The 19771-nt window shown below is 38.7% G+C and overlaps 1 protein-coding gene across 10 annotated transcripts in view; it reads right to left on the bottom strand.

The window, feature by feature from the left end:
* The window catches only part of CCDC148 (coiled-coil domain containing 148), a 77475-nt gene that overhangs the window by 28798 nt on the left and 28906 nt on the right, over positions 1-19771 (bottom strand). For 7 of the 10 annotated variants that reach the window (XM_054829118.1, XM_054829122.1, XM_054829120.1 and 4 more), the window contains 7 exons: positions 19255-19358; positions 18552-18634; positions 18221-18384; positions 17873-17968; positions 17601-17782; positions 9764-9902; positions 7463-7669 (listed from right to left, as the gene is read on the bottom strand). In XM_054829118.1, the coding sequence (XP_054685093.1) occupies positions 7463-7669; positions 9764-9902; positions 17601-17782; positions 17873-17968; positions 18221-18384; positions 18552-18634; positions 19255-19358 (975 nt within the window). The remainder of the gene's footprint in view (positions 1-7462; positions 7670-9763; positions 9903-17600; positions 17783-17872; positions 17969-18220; positions 18385-18551; positions 18635-19254; positions 19359-19771) is intronic. The other 3 variants (XM_054829123.1, XM_054829124.1, XM_054829121.1) reach the window with 2 other exon arrangements.

Raw genomic sequence — 19771 nt, 5'->3', positions numbered from 1 at the left:
CCTTTTTTATAAGCATCATACATATTGTTTAGATTTTCTTGTGTGTCAGTAACCTTATGAACTGACACGAATGTTTAAAATAGCAAATGTGTCAATTCCTAGTATACTGTGGAAGGAAGCTCAGATTTACAAGGGGGGGTCCATATTAAATGTCATGACCAAGTAGGAAATATTTAGCAAGAATCCTTGCTGTTACATGTTCGGGTTCATACGCTGGCGTTCCTGCCTCCTGCCAGCAAGTTAAGCGGCACGCTGGTCAGACATCCTGCTGTCTGCGCCCCATTACACACCGCTGGAAGTACTGCGCGCCCTTAGCCGCACGGCAACACCAAGCACTCAAACTCCTTGCTAACGCCTAATCCTAAACGCAAAACCCCAACACCGCCTGCGACAGCGGTTACAGGGCAGCAGTCACTGAAACAGCAGGTCACTCGGCAGTCCAGCAGCGAGAACGATGATCTCCTTCCTTGGAACAAGACTTCGCTCTACTGTCGTGGTGAAGAACTCATCTGTATTACTCTTGTAGAGAGCGCAGCACCTCCTGAGACCACACAGTTAATACATGACATCAACAGGTATGTCAACAAGATCGACTACTGTGATATTAACAGATGGTGATCTGCAGTCTCCAGTAACTTTCAACTCTAAGAACCTGCTCCTTCTTCTCTAGGCTGGGGATTCTTCTACCCTGAAACCTTCTGATCAGCACCTGGAATCGCATCCAGACTCCACAGGGTCTTGAGTGACAAAACAGCAAATGGTACAAGCTAACGGCATTCCACTCCTGACTTACACGAGACCTATGAGAGGTCCAGTACTAGAGCACGTGGCAATGGGATAATTAAGAAATAATGCACTTGCAAGTTTGTTTGTTAATCTCGGAAGATAATCTTCTTCTGGCTGTGATTACAAAAACGGTGAAAGTTCACATCCCTAGCAGATTTTTGACATTTGAGCATAATCCTCAGTCATAACCTGAAGAGTAAAACAATACACAACTTTCAGTTAGGAAACAGTCACAAGGGCTAGGATTGGTACCTATAAAACTTGTGATCCAGTTTAGGACCCGTTTTTGTTCCCTGGAGCTGAAAGCACGTCTCAATGTTTTTGCTCAAGACAGCGTGTGAACAATTTACTGTTCACAGCTTGTCTTGTATTTCCTCTCTCTCGCCAGTCAGCATTATTCAGAACGTCTTTCTGTTCCTGACAACAGGAGTGTCAACATTTTATTAAAATGTTTAAATATTACGTAGGCTTAAATATTCACACACACATTAACCTTAAGTAAGCTGCGTTTCTATTTACAACTACTTAGCTAAATTGGCTGTCCTTTCTCATACAGTACTATCTCTTCTAGTTCCTTCTGCAGTCATATAAAGAGCTCTTTTGATCCTTTACTACTTTTGCAAAATTTTAATGCAAATTATTTTGCTTGACGTGCCACTTTCTGAGCTGAAGAAGGAAGACCATTCTCCAAAAGAAAATAAGATTAGCATGAGCCGTCAGCTTGCCCAGCTATCCATCCTCAAGGAATTTTGGGGATCACTGGACAATTTCAACTAAATTTGACAGATAAATGCATGTCTCCAACATACTTAAGAACCTACAAGCTTTGATAAACCTAGGAGCCAGGTAAATGAGCAAGATACGTCTCAGGCTGAGGCACCATGTGCTCCTCTGGTTGAAGTTTTGGGGTGCAATGGGTTATTTAAATGGATTTCAGAGCTGACAAGTCAGTCCATGGTCTCCTCCCTGCAGGGCATCCTCGCAGCCCCCTGTTACCAAACCCCTGCAATTTGTGCCCAGTACATAAGATTAAGCATGCAGTCGTGAGCATCCTCAGAAGAATAAAAAGAAATACACATAACAGAGTTACCATGGTTTAACAAACTGCCCCGTCAACTCCAGTGGAGCGTGTGGCTCTGGGTGCTCCTAGTCCTTCCCAAATCTCTTACGGTCAAATAATGCAGAAAGCATTTTCAAATGTGTATGATGTCTGATACAGCATAAATTCTAATTGCAACGCTGGAGCAAACCATGAAGGCAGTTTAAATTAATACACTTCCCACACAATTGGCATAGCACAGGGGGTCCACTGCTGCAGCCCGCCTGGTAACTCAATAGTTACCTTAAGCTTGCAATCACTTGCAATCACTGGTGCTGCCAAACTGACGTATTATGTGCAACTAACCACATAACTAGATCACTGGAAGTAGAAACAATGTGTGGTTATAAATTACACTGCAAACAAATTATGGAACAGGCAATAGCTAAAGTCTGAACTTCTATTTCGCTCAGTATTTACTAAACCCCTCTCAAATACAAGGTAAGGATCTGGTTAACATAATGAGCATCTAGTTATTTATCTTCGTATTCTGCAAATGACTTTTTCTTAATTACCAAAAAGGACAATTATTGTTTTTTCATCTGTAGCTTAAAACTCAGAGACTGTCTGCTTTTTACACACTTCATAAATTCATTTATCAACTACTTCTGTTGTGCGTGTATTGAAAGAGAGTGAAGTTATAAGAACACTTCTGCCTTTTTATTGTGGCCTTACAGTTGCATCACCATAACAAAGAGCATGAACTGCACCAGGAGGTAAGAAAAAAACATTTGGGATGGTAACCCCTTAAATCTGCCGTGTCCTCAGACAAAGTACTAGGTAATACATTGTGAGAAGATTTCAGAGAGATTGATAGATTCAGAAATAACAACATCATGTGAAAGAACACATGTGGTATAGGAAAACAGGGGAAAAAAGGAGGGGTGAAAGGAAAAGCTAGGAAAATTTGGAGACAGTCTCTGCACATGCTTCAAGCCTGCTGCGTATGAGCTTTATCTGACCCCAAAGCCATGTAATTCATCAATGCTGTGCTGACCTCAAACTAATAAATCCAGGTTTATTAGCTCTGGATTAAAAACATACTACTGGGTCAGAGCTGGCTCATCTTTGGTGAATTTTAAAATCTTAGATATTTGCTCACATCTGCTTTGGAGAAATATTATAGCATCCTACAACTTGAGCTCACCACATACTTCCTGAATGAGTACCTGTATTTAAAATTTAGTCTATTATAGCTTCCTTGTATTTCTCATACCCAACAAATGAACAGGTCACCTCAGTGGTGAATAGACAGTGCTTCTTAAAAAGAAAGAAAACTCTTAAGTCTCACTACTTAAATATTAAAAAAAAAAAATCCTGCAAAATGATCAGATTATAGTCAACGTACTAGATCTGATACCTATCCAGCTGACACTTTAAAAAAAAAATCAGTTGTAATATATCAATGTTGATGGCAGTCAAATAATTCAAATCAGTGACTTGACTATATGCTGAATAGGGAGATACAACTTTTTTCCCCTGAGTTTACTGACACATCCTTTCTTCTCATAATACAGGAAGGGAGAAGGAAGGTGATCTGCAACATGCTTTATATGATTTGCAATGTCCCAGTTAATTCCACCTAACTCTTTTCTTTTTGAAATTAATTTGTTAGTTTCTGCCAGGATAAGGAATGAGAGAATTGCTCTCCAAAAATTGACAATGTGTTGCAAGAGATTTTAGCACTGGAGTGGGGATTAATCCTGGAACACAGAAAGAGAAAAGATTTAAAGGCAGGCAGGCACGTAGCTTTATGCTAAGGGAGAAAAAGCCCACCCTATGCATCATGCACAGAAGATTCAACTGTCTTTTTGTCTACTGTTGTAGGTCTTCCCTTGAGTGCCCTTTTAAAATTGTTTTATATGAAGATGGAAAGTACTGGATTATAAGCGTTTTAAGATAAATTCAATAGAAAAATAATGTTTTGAATACATGCAGATACCTTGACTGAATTTCTAAACGTATTACAGCCATTACTTCAATCCTTCAAATGGCGACTCTGAAGCAGCACCCTACTAACACTCATAAAAGATCGCGCTCTCACTTCATTACTGAACTACCTTGTGACATAGAAAAATTCACTTCTCTATGTTGTTTAGAAAGAAGAATTTTACACAGAAAGAGGAATTTTCTCCACAGCATCTGCCGCAAAACCCCAAAAGTGGTTAAATCCACACAGTATAAAGCATACCAAATATGAGGTTCTCAATCACTCATTTAAAGCGTAACCCCTCCATGTTCTTGTTTTGTTTGTTTTCCCATGGCAAACGGGTATTAAAGGTATGTACCAGAAACATTTCCTCTTTAAGAATGTACAGTATATCCTCACTAGTATTATCCATTTCACACTTTCTTTCAGACTACCATATGGCCCCCGTGATTTATTTCACCTGAGCTTCTTGAGTTGTTTCAAAATTCCTCCTTAGAGACTCTGATTTCTGTTGACACAGATTGATCTTCTGTGAGACGGAACATGGGATAAGAATTTGAAAGTCCTTTTCCCAAGTAAAAACTGCTATACCTATTAATTTAATTAAAAAGTAAAGCAGCAGAGAAGTTATCACCTCTTGTCAGTCAGAAGGCCTAGAGTCTCACTGATGGCATAGTTGCTTCTAGTACATTTAAACTAGCTTTAAATAATGTATTCTGTAGTCTGTTTGCTATGCCTTTGGTTTGTTGTTGGCAGATGAAAAGTATATCAAAGTTAGGTGATATCATGTGGTTATTGCAGTAATAAAAAATGCATAGCCTGTCACACATGAATATTTTCTTTCTCTTTTGCATTGCTCAATCTGTACTACAATTAGGAAGAAACTGATTTTCACACACAGAGAAAGAAAGAAAAACTATTTTGAAACTCAAAGCAGCATAGAAATTTACAGAAAGATATCCCTTTTAAACCAAATAAGTAAAACAGGCTAAATGGTTTACTGACTGGAAGTTAAATGAAAGGTGTCATATTCAGACTCTACTCTTCTCCCACTCCATCATTAACAGCTGCTTAAACAATCCACTTTGATTTTAATGTATTTCTGCATATTCTATTCTAGAACTGCTTACATATCTTACAGCATGTGTGTCATAACTTCCTTTTACAGCTGACCAAAATAGGCATATAAATGCTATGACTTTCTCTGAAACCTGCTGGTGTAATGAAAGAGATCTCTCTCTCTCTCACACATTCAGGACGCAAACTCTTCGCAGGCATACCTAGAGTTTACTATACAGGTAAATTATTATAGCGACTACATTTTCCCTCTGGCAAAGTGATAGGAGTACAATTTCCTTACACTAAACTTACTGAAATGCAAAAAATTAAGTCAATTAATGGCCAAAAAGAAGTGGGAGAACAGCCCCTAATCCCTGATTTCCAGCTCTACACCCTTTCCTTTAGAGACAAGATTCACGTTTTATCCCATCTTATGGATCCTCGCCAGGATGGGTTTTTATCGGTGTTAATTAACTCACTAGACTGAGAGTTACTTTTTACCTGATAGCTGCCAACAGCCGCTTTCCACAGTATGATGCTCTGTAGTTGCACACTTCAGAAGAGTAGAAAGACAAGTCTGTAAAATGAACTATAACTGGGTAAAGTATGAGTTTTCAAATGCACATACCCATTGAATCCAAACAAAACCCAGGGATACATTCAGAATAATTTCTTTGAAAAACAGCTAGCTCCTTGCCCAATTTCAGCTTCCGTCCTCTAGCCCTTTCAGCTGTGGAGCTGATCAAAACAAGGTCACAATGATATCCTTTTGTAATGAAAAAAAATGTACCTTTTTCATTCCTCTTCTGGGAAACAGGTGAATTGTTTTTGATCAAACGTTCAACATTTTAACAAAGCCACCTTTGAAAGCAACCCTCGACAAGTGTAGGCCTAAGGGGTTTACGTTTCAAACAGTTCCAGGTTACTGGGAACAGGAGGTCAGAATCCAAAAGACTTTCAGACAACGTTCAATGCATCAGTGAGATTCTTAAGCTACGTGGAGACAATGTAAGTACTCCAACACTTCCTTGTTACTTTTTGTGGGGAAAGAAAAAAAAAAAGAAAAAAAAGAAAAAAAAGACTGACTCAGATTCACAGTTCTGGAATACATGGCCCTTCCTCCTCTGAGACACAGCCATTCCAGAAAGGGGAGCCTGGGTAGAAACCCAACCAACTCACCCCCCCCCGCCCCGACTCCAGAGAACTGCTCCTTGCTCCACGTGGCCCCAGGGAAGCCTGCCACAGGAGTTAAAATGGGGTACTCCACACTTAGTCAAGCCCAGCCAGTTTCCAACCCTAAAGCGGTTAGATTCACACCTTCCTAGGACAGACGGCTCCAGGAACAGGAGACAGCAGGGTCTTCTGTACTGTTACTGTAGTGACAAACTAGCATCAACATCAAAACCTTAATCACAATACGGGTTTTACTGTGACCTTTTACAAAATCAAGTGTTCAGTATTTTGCTGAAAAGTAAGGGTTCAGCAGAGATAACGTTGGTAAAGCGAGAATAATACACCATGTACGCTTCCAGGTGTTAACTTCTGTGCAAGTGGAAAATCACAGAGAGCAGTTTAAACAAATCTTAACATGCCTTTTGTGCCCAGAAATGTGATTCCCCTTACAAATGCCTTAGGCATCAACTTCGTAACACTCTCCTCTTGTGTCCAAGCTCCTCCCAATTTATTATATTCTCTTACAAAAAACCCCAAGGTATTTTTATTTTTTTTTTCACCTCTTAACACAATAAATCACCTTTCAGAATATTGCAAAACCTCCATAACAAGGACAAACAAGTTATGGGATCCATTTTTTCAGGTCTTAGAAAGCATTCTTAAAAATAAACAGAAGGGAAGACAGATATTCATTATTTCTCTGAAAACAGACTAGCATTAATCTAAAAAACTGGTGGTAGTGATGATGAATGGAACATTTCACTTCTACTTCTGAGGATTCTAATGTTAAAAGTAATTCTGAAGTAAGCCTCAGACAGTATAGCTATCAATCCCACTTTGTTGAGGAAGAAACTGAAACACACCAATATTTTGTGATTTGTCAAGGTTACAAAGGAACCCAAGGAATACGATGGCAGACCTTTACTCCTGTAGCTTGCTTATGGTCTCTCATATTGCAAACTGCAGAACAAATCTTGTTCTTCCAATACCGAACTACAGTTCAAACTCTCTGATGGTGCTCCAAGTCCATCGAAGTGAATGTGATTGCAGTTCATACCGAGATAATACCCACAGCATGAAACTCACTGTAAGGCCTAAAGTGTGCTAGGCAATCAAATTCTTAATCAAGAAAAGACAAACTAAGTTTAAGAACAGGTTGAAACACTAACAAGGATCCTCTCTGGTAATGAAACAGAGCATCTTGCAAGTGAAGCTTCACACGCACACTGATCTCTGCCAACAGATTGTAGTGTGCTTTTTCCCCCTAACTGCCCAAAACAATTCCATCAGGTCAGTAAAAACAGGATTATGACAACTAGCTCCAGTAAGTTTTTCTTCACTTAAACACTAACTTCATTTTGAATTTACCAATTAAAAACCAGATTTGCATCTGATAGATTTGTAATTGAACCTACCTTTGCTTTCAGCTCAGCACAAATCTCCTGTTGCTTTTGTCTGGTATGAGCCAACTCTACTTCTGTCTGATGAGCAGCAGAGGCTTCAGCAACAGTCGTCACCGCCTTGAGTAAAAAGGCTTTCCTAGCTTGAGCCCAATTTAATATCAAGACTCTGCGCTGATTCCTAATGAAATTGTAATGATCCCAAGCTTTCTCATGAACAACCTAAAAAAGGAAAGCATTTCAGAAAGGCTGAAAAACTATGCATTAATAAAGTAATTCTAGACATTTTTGCAAACCTTGAATATACTTGGTTTAATTATCGTATCACCAATATTCCTACGGAATCTACAATTTAGAGCCCAAAAGTATTCTGTCAGGTGCCAGGCACGCTGCAGTCTCCCCGTGTCACTCCCGGAGGCAGTGACACCACTCCAGCCCTTCCCTGTTTGCCTGTACCACGTGGCACTTCAGCATCCTGATGGCCCACTGTTCTTTTCCAAAACTTCGCTTTTGCAATATGAATAAATTAAATGCAATGGTTCCCTCCTGCCCTAACGTACATAAAATGCAAATAGGTCTTTTCAATGCACCTTCAGAGATATTGCACGCTTTTAGCAAGATGAGGCTCTTTGTAGCAAATTATGATCTATAGAGAAACAGAACACCAATAAAAGCAGTTGTATGAATGCAGTACAGATGAGAATTAGCTTCACATTTTCTTGCCTAACAAGAAATTTGGCAATAGCTTTTTAGCTTGCCAAGCAGCGTACTGCCACCACCTAACAGAAATGGTGAGCGTTTAATCTTAAATATATCTTCTTTGGCCTTATTCAGTGAGGTTCCCGAGGACACTCAAGCCTCAAGACTTTGACAGAAGTAGTAACAGGTAAGGCTGCATAGACTAAGGCAATAGTCTTGGTCTTAGATCCCCAAAAATACAAGTTACAGGGATGAAGGGGATTCCAGAGATGGCTGGCTGCTCACGAGTGGCAAGGGGACCATTCCTGATGCTTTTGGCAGGAGACGGGGAATGTGGACTCATCTGGCGCCTAGCTCACAAATACTCCTATCAGCTCATAGCTGGATGAAGATAAAGTGGTACCACTACCTCTGGAGGCTCTCTTTGGTGAAATGCACACAGGCCACTGCATCAGAAGTGCCCACTGCCGTTGCTGCTGCCACCAATGCGGGTGAGCCTTGCTAGCAAGCCCCTAAAGCTGAGAAACTCACAAGCAAGAAACGGGATGGAGAGTTTGACTTCTAAAAACAGACCTCTCTGATGAGCTGCTACTGGATCGAGCACTCAGAGCTTGCGCACTGATCCATTCTTCTTCAGAGGGAAGAAGCACAGAAGGCTCTAAGTTTAGTACTCCAATAGAACACAAACGTTTTAAGAATAGATCCTTAGTACTGTTTTAATATTTCTGTATTTGTCATGCTAATATACATACTAAGAGATATCAATTTAATGCAGAATTAAGATTTTTACATTTAGAATTTTAAAATTTTAAATGAACCTTCAAAGAATTAAAGAGACACATTAATAATGGCTATACTTAAAATACACCTACATGGTAGAAAGCCCAGTTTTCACAGGCAAAAGTTCTGAAATCCACAAGAACTTTATTTTTGGTGAAACTACACTAATTGTCAGTATCACTTCACTGTCACTCCTTTGCACGAGGCACTCCTCAAACACAAGGAAGTAGATGGCCTAAAAATACATGCAGAGATAAAAAAAGACTCCCACTTTACTTATGACATCCTGAAGTGTTCTGGCCTTCAAATGGGTTTTCTCTCTTAGTTATGTGCTTATTCACTGTGGAGTGTAAAAGGAATCAGCAATCAATTTGAAAGGCATAATGCATACAAAAATAGCCTCTCCCTGAGAGCAGGAGATAACTTTCCACTCTTCCTGCTATATATGTGCCACAGACCAATTAAAATAACTATTCCTAGACAGTGCGACAATGCTATACATCCTCATAAAAAATAAAAATACGAAGAGAAGCATAATAGCATGACATAACTATAAAACTGTACAGCAAAAGCAATGCTAACAAACTAATTTTGTGAATTTGGCTGTAAGAGTATGTGGAACTGTAAAACCTCCACAGTGCTTATTTTGAAGAAGCGATGTTTTCAAGTTCACACCTTTTGAAGACAGGGACATCCCTTCTTCATTATAAATTTTACTCTGCACAGTGAAGACATTTTAAAATAAAAAACTTTGATAGACATTCTTTAATATAAATGTTCACTACATGATTTATGTAAGAATTGATATACTGATCTAATATTTAAAATGACACTGACCAGATCACGCCTGGATTTGTGAGGGAGGTATCTCTGCAGCATGTCGAGGTACAAAGTCCTCCTCCTCCGAAGATCACTTGGATACTGATCGATAACAGCCTGAAAAACCCACTGATCTTCTTCCTTCCATTCAATGTTCCTACAGAAATGCAAAACAATCAGCCCCAGTATACCTTAACGTTGAAAAAGGAGAAGTTTGGTTGTAGTTTATTTTTAAAGGCCTAACCTTTCAGCGGGCTCACAGTCCTGAACCTGTAAACTGGATGTTGGAAATTTAGATTTACTTTACTGAAACAAAGCAAACCTATATTGCTTTTCTAATGTGACCATTCCTTGTGCCATCATTTGAGTGAATTTCTCCTTTTCTAACCTGGCTTTTTTATTGGGTAATGATACCGTGCTCCTCAAATACATTGCATTAATGAACAGTCACACCACATGGAAAATACAGTGTGAAAAAGGAAGAAGATGATCAGTCTCTATCACTGAACACTAAACAAATTATGAAAATGAAATGAAGTGATAATACCTGTACGCAGCTAAACAAGGAACTAGTTTAAAAAACAAACTTCTGACAGCCATGCACTCGTCAGCAAGGCATAAGAGTCACAATTTTTTAGACTAGGAGGTGTAGCAATCAGTATGCATTCATGTATTTCAGAAAATTAGAGTAGCAAGAAATGACATAAAACTAAAACAGCGTACCACAGGTTTGGATTTAGTAGATTAGATTTTACCCTCAGTCTGAACTCTTGGCCTTGAAGGGATTAACGTCAGGCTTTTATTGTCAGCAATAATGTAAGAGCAGCAACACTGCATCAGACCAAAAGGTCTCTCCATCCCAATGACCTGTTTTCAAAAGTGACTAAAAGCCTAGGGGAATTAAAAGAAGGCAATCACATGCCTCTGCCCCCCACCAAATTCCTGCAGCCTCCCACCGTTCCCAGCGCTCAGGCTTCCTGAGCCAGCAGTGGTGTCGTGGTATTTACTAGCACTGCACTCGGTAACATCTTACAACAGCTTTATCCTTACACAGGCAGAAACATCAGGTATTTAAGAGAGATATTTGTTGCGAGGTGCTCATATGTAACTAATGTTAAACTAGATTTTATGATACAATCTGGCGTTATCTCTAAAGAGAGAACAGTGAACGCAAGTATTAAAAAAAATTCTATATAATCCAGTTTAACACAACTTTTCTTTAAATAACATTGTAGAGTAAAACCACAGTGTATTATCACCATTGTACAATATTCTGGGACACTGAAGGAGGAAACAAGAAAATACCCCTAGATCTGTTCATTTTAAGAAATGGAAAGCTTCACCTACAGACACATCTCAAGAATACAAGGACACAATATCCCATTTCGACAAACTGTTTTGGAAGTCATACCCTGGCAGGCAAGGAAACCCAATCCCTTGATGACATGCATTTCACCTTTTTTCCTCTCTCCTTTCTGCTGTTGTGTGCTTTGCCGTGAAGTTGGGACAAATTTGGACAGAGGTCCACTTATCTTCACCTGCCTAAAGGCATTTATTTTACAGCTTTCTTCAGGCAGACTAATGGACTTTATTCTTACCCTTATGGTCTGAAGAGGGATTTAACCTTCACCCATCTTTCTGGAGACAGCTAATGATCAGAGGTTCTCTCCTCCCTGCTTCAATTCTTCACCCTCTGACTTTCACGACACAAAAATGACTTAGCTTACTGTAACATTTTCAGCACAGAATCATCATTCCAGGATCAGAACGGTGGCAACTTAATGATAACCAAATATGAAGCAACGTTAAGACTACTATTCCCCAGGAACGAACACCTTGTTTCTTGCACTCTGTGTGTACTTTTTCTGTATGTTGTTTTTCTTTGAATAAATGTTAAAGTTACTTTTGTGTTTTATGCAGACAGTATCGCAATGAAGATGGCCAGGTAAGGAGAAATCACATCCTACCTCCTTCAATAAACTCCAATAACACCATCACAGCCATTAGTCCTACAAACACATCAAACCAGAGCGCTCTGCAGTAATAACCTTTGTATTGTATACAGAGAGATTCCCGTCATGAAAGGGTTTTTTGCAGGAAAATACGGAGCAGTTAACTCTCAGCAGGCCTGCTGTGGTAGTGCTTTTGAGTAGCTTATCTGTTTATCAATGGAGTAAAATGAAAGCGACACATAGAAAATTAACTTTAAAAACGACTGAAGTGCCCACAGGCAGCAGTATCAGGTTGGGGACAAAGAGCATACACTGACACTTCAGTCTTTGTTTTTCCACACAAGAGGAGGACTCACAGTCTGCATTTGTCGACAGCTGCAGAATAATTCACAAAACGTAGCCAAGAAAAGCTGGAATTCAAGAGCAACCTAACTAACTTCTCGTGACAAGGCGGCCGACCAGCCAGCTCACAGCTGGCACTCCCAGAGGCGGTGGGCAGGAGGATCAAGCATCACGAAGTCCTACCTTATCTCGCAGCCCACCGACTTCCCCGTTTACGCGAGACTCCAGACGCTTGCTGTGGCGGCGTGCGTTACTGTACAGCAGCGCAAGCTCACGCAGAACAGCTCTCCGGCGCTTGTGCAGTACAGATTTAGGACTAGGAATACTAGGATAGACTTGGAGACTCATTACTACATTAATGAATGTAGTAAAATGTAATGAATTTAGCAAAAAGAATGAATTAGTAAAAAATGAATGAATTAATAAAGCAATGAAATTAATTAAACGTTGTGGAAGGAGACAGCTTTCCCTCTACAAGCTTACAGGAGCGAGATACATACTATTCATACTTTCCGCCTATTTTCCTTTCTCTTCTTATAAACTGTGCGAAATATCTGACAAACTGTTTCTAGGACCCAGCTGTTCGCTATTAAATCCAGCCATCATGAAAAGAAACGGAGGTGGCTTCGAAACCAGGGAGAGAAAAGATCTAGCTCCCGTAAAAAGTTTATTTGCAGCAACTGACAACTACCAAGCAAACTTTGGAGACAACATAAAAAGTGCAATTGCATTAGCAAAAGCAGAATAGCAATGAAGGCATTTCTTTATAGGTAATTGCTTAAATTTCCCATGACAGACAATGAATATAGATGTCTGAGCTGAGTTTTCTTCATACGCTAAGTCTAAAGAAGAAATAGCGCCCCGGAAAGTGAAATGGGGCTAAGGAATCCTTTGAAGAGAGAACGGTTGCAGTAATACCTTAAAACCTTCGAGCCGCAGACACAGTTCTCCAACGACGGGAATCCCTCAGCGCTGACACAGAGGTGGTATCGGAAAGATGTGCTATTTCTGCAACACTTACTGCCTCTCAAAAAACCATCTTGCAACTGATCCTCAGAAATTAATGTTTTAAACTCCTCCCTTTTCTCTAGAGGGAGCTCTTCTATGAAATCAGTTCATTTATTAATTTTAGCATCTGTGTCATAATTTGATATTCTGAGATATAGGGTTTCAGAAGAATTGCTTTAATGAACAAATTAATTATTCTTTGCTATAATTTAAGCCTCTTTCACTGAAACTGTTCCTACTGATGCTGAACAGAGTACAAAATTTTTTTTTCTTGAGATAACACCTAGCATTCTTGTGGCCCCAATATTTTATTTATTTGTTTATTAGAAGAACCACCATAAAACCTTGCTAGCCTTTACTCAGAGGGAGTACCAGCCATCCCAAGAGAGTACTTACTAGTTTATGGGTTGGATTCTGAACTACCTCTTGTAATTTCTGAAAGGAAGAAATCAGTAATCCTCTTCTGCAAGCCCTGCTATACCTCAGTATGGTGCCATTTGAACATGTTATTTTAGTGACACTAATGAAACACTTCCAAGAACTGAGATTCTCTTTTGTAACAATCTACCTCAAATATTTCTGACCATACAGGTCTGTGAACAAATACAGGTCTTCTGTCTCAAGAAGAGAAGGCAGAGGAAGATACGCCTTGGTCAGGAAACATTACACCACGAACTCCAGAGCAGGGAAACCACGGACTGCGTGGTCCAAAGGCCAGCCTGGTGATCGCCTCCAGCACACAAGGGCAGATGCACCAGTTGCTGCATCAGTTTCTGCCTCCTCTCTCTCACATCTCTCAAGGTTCCCTCCAACGTGTATATTCCTCTAACGGCCAGCTCACAACAAATCTCTACCCTGCTCAGAACAGGATGGAGAAGTTAAGGTTTGTGGAAGATACTCTGGGGAGCAATCAGCTAGAGCTACAAGTAGTTTATTGTAAGTAGGGACAAACAGACTGCCCATGCCTTGGTTTGTCAGCTGTGCCAAAATTTGTCAGCTGTGCTGAGATTGTCAGCTGTTCATAGACAAATAGCCAAAAAAAAAAAAAAAAAAAAGCAGCACGATCCAGCCCAGTGTATTCATAACCATTAAATGCATGGAGAATTTCAAAATATCCTGCCTGATTGAATTCAAGATGTCACCTCACAAACTTTTGTAAAATTCCAGAAAGGAAGATGTCATCTAAAAAGAGTTTGAAAAGTGTCAACACATTTTACATTAATATTTAAGCTAATATCAGACTTCTTCAGTGTCAAGATACTGACAAACTTTTACAAGGCTGAATGCATGACCCAAATTTTAAATGTAGTGCTTGCTTTTGTTGTATGTGTCATTCTGCTAGAAAACAGTACAATCCTTATTTTGTTTCAGAACTGAAACACAGCAATTGTCTTCTATTCACCAGCCCTGAGGCAGCTGCTTCCTTTGAAACAGATTTACCCAGCATTAATCCCTGGCTTTACACATTCTAAAGAACATAAACAGCTCAGAAGGGAAGCTACCCTCTCCACCCTATAATCCCCACACAGCCTTTGCAATAGCAATGTATACTTGAGGCACTGCTGTCTCATTGAATCTGCAGACGCACAGACTGCAAGAATACCACCAAGTGAGACATTAACCTCCCTGACCATCAATTATGTCACTGCCAATTGTTGTACCAGGAACATCCTGGTAACAGGCCTGAAAGGAGGAACTAAATTTACTTGACTTAGTCCTCATATCCCATTCATTGGAAAGGATGCTGCAGAGGATACAGTGCTGAATATGCAATACTCCATTCATCCTTCAGTTATCGAAATTATTCGGACATCCTTGGAATTTGTGGCAAAAATATAACAGTGCTTAGAGAATCATCAGCTGTAACACACGCATCGATTCCAAGGCCACAATTTGTGGGATAACTCAGGACTTGGGTATTTCCAAAACACAAGAATTTTTTGTGTTTTTGCAGCAGCAGAAGTGAATTAAGATTATAACACATTCTAACTGTATATTATGCTTGAAAATAACCAAATTCTTCTTTAGTTTCTAAGAGCAATAAACACTGTAATATGCATTCTAGTAGGACTGGAAAGCACACAAACAGTATAGGAGACCAGAATATTATCTTAATCTGATTTTTCTTCTTTGGAAATTTTATGCACATTTCCCAAAATTTCTGTCCAGACAGTCTGAACAGTTAAACAATGAGATGTGTAATGCCAGAAGACTAGTATTAATTTATGGTTTCTTTACTGTACATTCAAGCATATGATGAGAGAGAAGGAATGACAGAGAAGGAATCCTCAGATGAAGTGACTAAGGTATCATGTTATCGTATTTTTCTACTGAGCAACTTCTCCAATTACAAAAATGAGAAAAAAATGTATTGCAGGAGAATGTTTGGTATCTTCCGGTATAGACCAATGACAATAATTGCAAAGGGCTCATTAAGGCTATATTAATGAGTAGAGTACAGCGGATACGTACCAAGGTCAAAAAATCTGTCACTCCATTTTTGACAGTATTATCTGTGTTATAGTTGAATCAAATGTAGCTTGATGAATTACAGAATACCTAAATCACAAGGCTGTATCTGCCAATATAAATTTAGGAAGTGACCAAGAGTTGTGTGTCTTTTATAAAACCCAGATCTTGGAAGTAAGCAATTCTACAAGAACAAAGGCTTGCTTTTTTTGTTGAAAACGCATTTTTAATGTTGTTGTATGTAAAATCATGGAAACATAAATGAGCAAATATATTGAAGATTTGGAGACCAGAAGGCAAAAAAAAAAAAAAAAAAAAAGACTGAGATCTAGCTTTAAATAAAATGCCTAGGATAATTGCTGACGGTTCATTTACGATTTCATGCATTCCCAGCTAACAGTACTGGCACACGCTGATCCGAGTTGGGTAAATTGTCCTACGCAACCCACCCTTACCTCCCACCAGCAGATTGCTGCCACTACCACCAGCTACATCCGTCGGGTGTTTTTTTCCCCATCTAGATATAACAACTTAATTCCTTTAAAGTACCACTGCATATGTTTTCATGCCTACAACTGAATTTCTTTCCCTTAAAATAGGTATTTTATCTTTAAGTCTTGATGTTACTTAATTATCAGTGCAAAATTAGCTAGCTCAAGGCCTAAATTCAAACCTGGCATGTGATCAATGAAAACACCATGGTAGATTTTTCAACCATTTTCATAGATTCTGTTGTCTGTATTGATGTTTGTCTATTATTCAGTAGCACACATGCTGTGTGGATCAAGGGATTTAAATTTATGAATTTTTCACCAAAATTGTGTTGATCATAAACTTCAGCACAATTTTTATTAAAACCACTAGAAAGACTTTGTATATATTTAATGATTTAGTATTTGTCACAGATTTTTTCATAGAGGTTGTTAAAACTTCTTCCGCGAGAGCAACTGTAACAAAATATCACAGACAGCAGCAGAGGAACTGCTGTAAGTTTGCCACTTGCTGCTTCATAAATGTTATAAATATGGGAAAGATCAGAACAATTCTTAACAAGTATCATGCTGTAATAGCTAGGACATTACAGTAATAATCTACAGGGTTTCACGTAACAGAAGAACCTACAGAATATCTGTACCATTTACACAAAAGATAAGTAGATTATAACATCACTTTCTACGAGATCCAACATGTTAAACCTGTTTCAGCACCTCCAAACTGATTCAGCAGCAGTGGCAGAAGATTTAAGTGCTGCACTGTAGGTATATATAGAAAAAGAGGGAGATTTAGAAGCAGCCTGCGATTGTTTTACCAAAGAAACATAGGGACTTTCTTGCTCTCCCCAGGCTTCAAACAATTCCACTGACCTTCCTATTCTCAGTCTTCTTAAAACCTGATGCCATTCTAAGCCAGAGGAATATCAGTAGATGGCAAAAAGAAGTCAAGGCTGGTCCAATATCTGCAACTCAATACCTCCTGGACTCAAGTTAGCTTTATACTATTAATAGATAGGTATGTTACGTTTCTAGGTCATTAGGAATATTTATGTTCTTTCTATAAACTTCTTTATTTACAGAAAAATCTCTCCTCCTTTCAGTTATTCTGAATCAGAGCTAGATACATTTTTTACATTTCTTTGTGATAAGAATTACGGCAGTGATCCAAAATTTGTGAAAAGATTGGACTTATTTATCCACTTTATAGATGAATACATTCTAGATCTCTCTCTGACAGACTGTACTTTTCTGGCATAAATTTGACAAAAAGAATCATTTCTATTCATACAAAAGCATGTGAAGAGAACATTTGATGCACACCAGACTGTTGGTTCTTTAATCCACAAAACATTTTGCTTATTATTTCAGATGAGAGCTGTTGAAAGGACTGCCTCAATTCTCCCAGCTGTGCAAACAGTTACTGACTATTTAACCCCAGAGAGCTGAGCTGTGCATCAACTATTCTCTGCGCTGCATGAAACAGAACCAACTCTAATGGTAAAGGCAACTGCAGGAGCTATAGATTTCAGAATATAGGACAGTTATTTATTTTATACCCAACAAAAGAAATCCAGAAACAGACGTCATTACCTATATAAAACTTTTAAATGTTGATCCATCTCTTGAAGCTTAGACCAGTACCCACTTGCAAGCTTTCGGTATTCATTGATAACTAAGGTCTTCAAATCAGGATAGGGGCATTCCAAAGACAGTAGTGCTGAAGGAACTTCAAGGAAAAGTCTGTTTTTCTCTTCAGAAGAACACGCTAATGCCTGTGATGAAAAAATGCTACTCAGCAGACTGCTCTGCATTATATTTTCTCTCTCAAAAATTGCTAATTAAACTTACAAGGAAAAGCTTACTTTTGTTTTATAGTCTTCAAGCTCTCTTTCCAAAGCCAGGCTTTCAAGGATAAGGAATTCCAAAATTGTCTTCTGTTGATTCTTCACAAATTTTATCTATTTCATGAAATATGTTACTGTTACTTCTTTATCTTCTTATAATATGAAAGCTCTTACTTAGACCTGATTTCCAGTTCTATACTGCTATGCTTTCACAGATTTTAGTGAAGCAGATTTGCACTACTGCAAGTACAGAGGTTACTGAATACTCTGAGTGTGAGTTATATTCTCAAAGTATTACATAAAAATAAATGAAGATGCTAAAAATACAGTGATAACAAATTGTAAAAATAAAGTTAAAATACCAACCTGCTGTAATATCTCAATTGGATTGATGTTAGATTTCAGACAAGATTCCTCCGAGAGGTAACAATGCATTTCAGACAGCCTGAATTCCAAATTCTCTTTTAGTTGCCAGATGGGAACTACAGTATTTGTTTGGTATGTATCCCGCTCCTTTGATAATTTATGCTCTATGTCCAAATGAAACATAAAGCTTTCTCAAACACACAAAATATTACACAGCACTGTGCTTTCTAAATCTAAGCCTGTCAAGACAGGGATTTAAAAATGCAAACAAATAAGCAAGATAATTTTGTCTATAATAAATAATCAAGAAATTAAAAAAAAACCAACTTACCCAAGTCCCTCATATCTGAAAAAAAGTTGTGCTTATGGCTTGCTTTGTCAAGAAAAGTCTTTACTTCTGCTTCTGCTTTTTGCCTGGAAGGTATAAGCATGAGTTTTACAGAAGCTTTAATTTCTTATTCATTAAGTTTTCAAGAACAATAAACCTTAAGTACTCTAATAACTAAGTAAAAAGGGGGATTCTTTGTCTGGGAAGATCTGAAGTGCAGGACTTGGACATGGAGGTGGTATGCAAGCCACCCTCCTCTGAGCAAATAATGCTGTCATTGATCTGCTGTATATACAATACACAAGCTAACAGACAAGAACAATATTAATGTTCCCTGTTGTGTGAACTCAACACGCGTATCTAGAGACAGACTCTCAAGGAATTAACAAGTATCTGAAAACTTCTGATGCTTCTACAATACATGCTCTTCAGATGTTGACAGGTCAACTAAAGAGCTGAGATCACCATGGAGAGGTACGTGCAGAACATCCACTCTATTCTCCCCTCCCTTTATGTGTTCTCTTCATGTCTACAGACTCCCTTCGGTGTAGATCACAACAACTCATGCCCTGCACAAAAAGTTATCTTTAGTTCAGGTATTTTAATCTTTTCCTCTTAATGTCCCTTGAATCAAGTGTGCTACACCACAATCTGTCTCCTGAAGTATTTCTTTATCAATGGCTACTTAAGATTCCTCAGCTCTTACCTGTTCTTATTCAGCCTTTTATGCTCTTGCCACCACACCTGCCGATGCTGTTTCAGCAGCATTTGCTCTTTGTTAATTTTTGAAACTTGCTCTGTTTTTTTAATCTGCAGGAAAAATTAAAGCTTCTGAGTATTTTAAATCTGTGCAATAGCTTTATCAAATGCCTTCATATGGAAGCTTTTAACCACGGAATGGTGAACCTAAAAGCTTTTTCCAAAACTGTGTTTTTTCTAAAGCACAACAGGTTCAAATGTAACCAATTTTAATGAAAAAAAATCTATTCCATTTCAAATCACAATTAAATGAGAGGACAAAATGAAAAAAAAAAACCCTGCAGTCCATTTTCTTCTTTCCCTTTTTCTCCTTTTCTTTCCCATCCCTATTTCCCAGGTGGTGAAGGGGAGGAAGATGAGCAGCAGAAGGAAAAATACACTTTCTTACAGGTGGGAAGATGAAAGAGTGAAAGTGTGTCTTAAGAAAAAGAATTTCAAAAATTGATTACTAAAAAAGAGTGCTT

The sequence above is a fragment of the Grus americana genome, chromosome 6 (assembly GCF_028858705.1).
Source record: "Grus americana isolate bGruAme1 chromosome 6, bGruAme1.mat, whole genome shotgun sequence".
NCBI lineage: Eukaryota > Metazoa > Chordata > Aves > Gruiformes > Gruidae > Grus > Grus americana.
The sequence above is the reverse complement of the archived record's forward strand: the minus strand, read 5'-3'. Positions and strand labels throughout refer to the sequence as shown.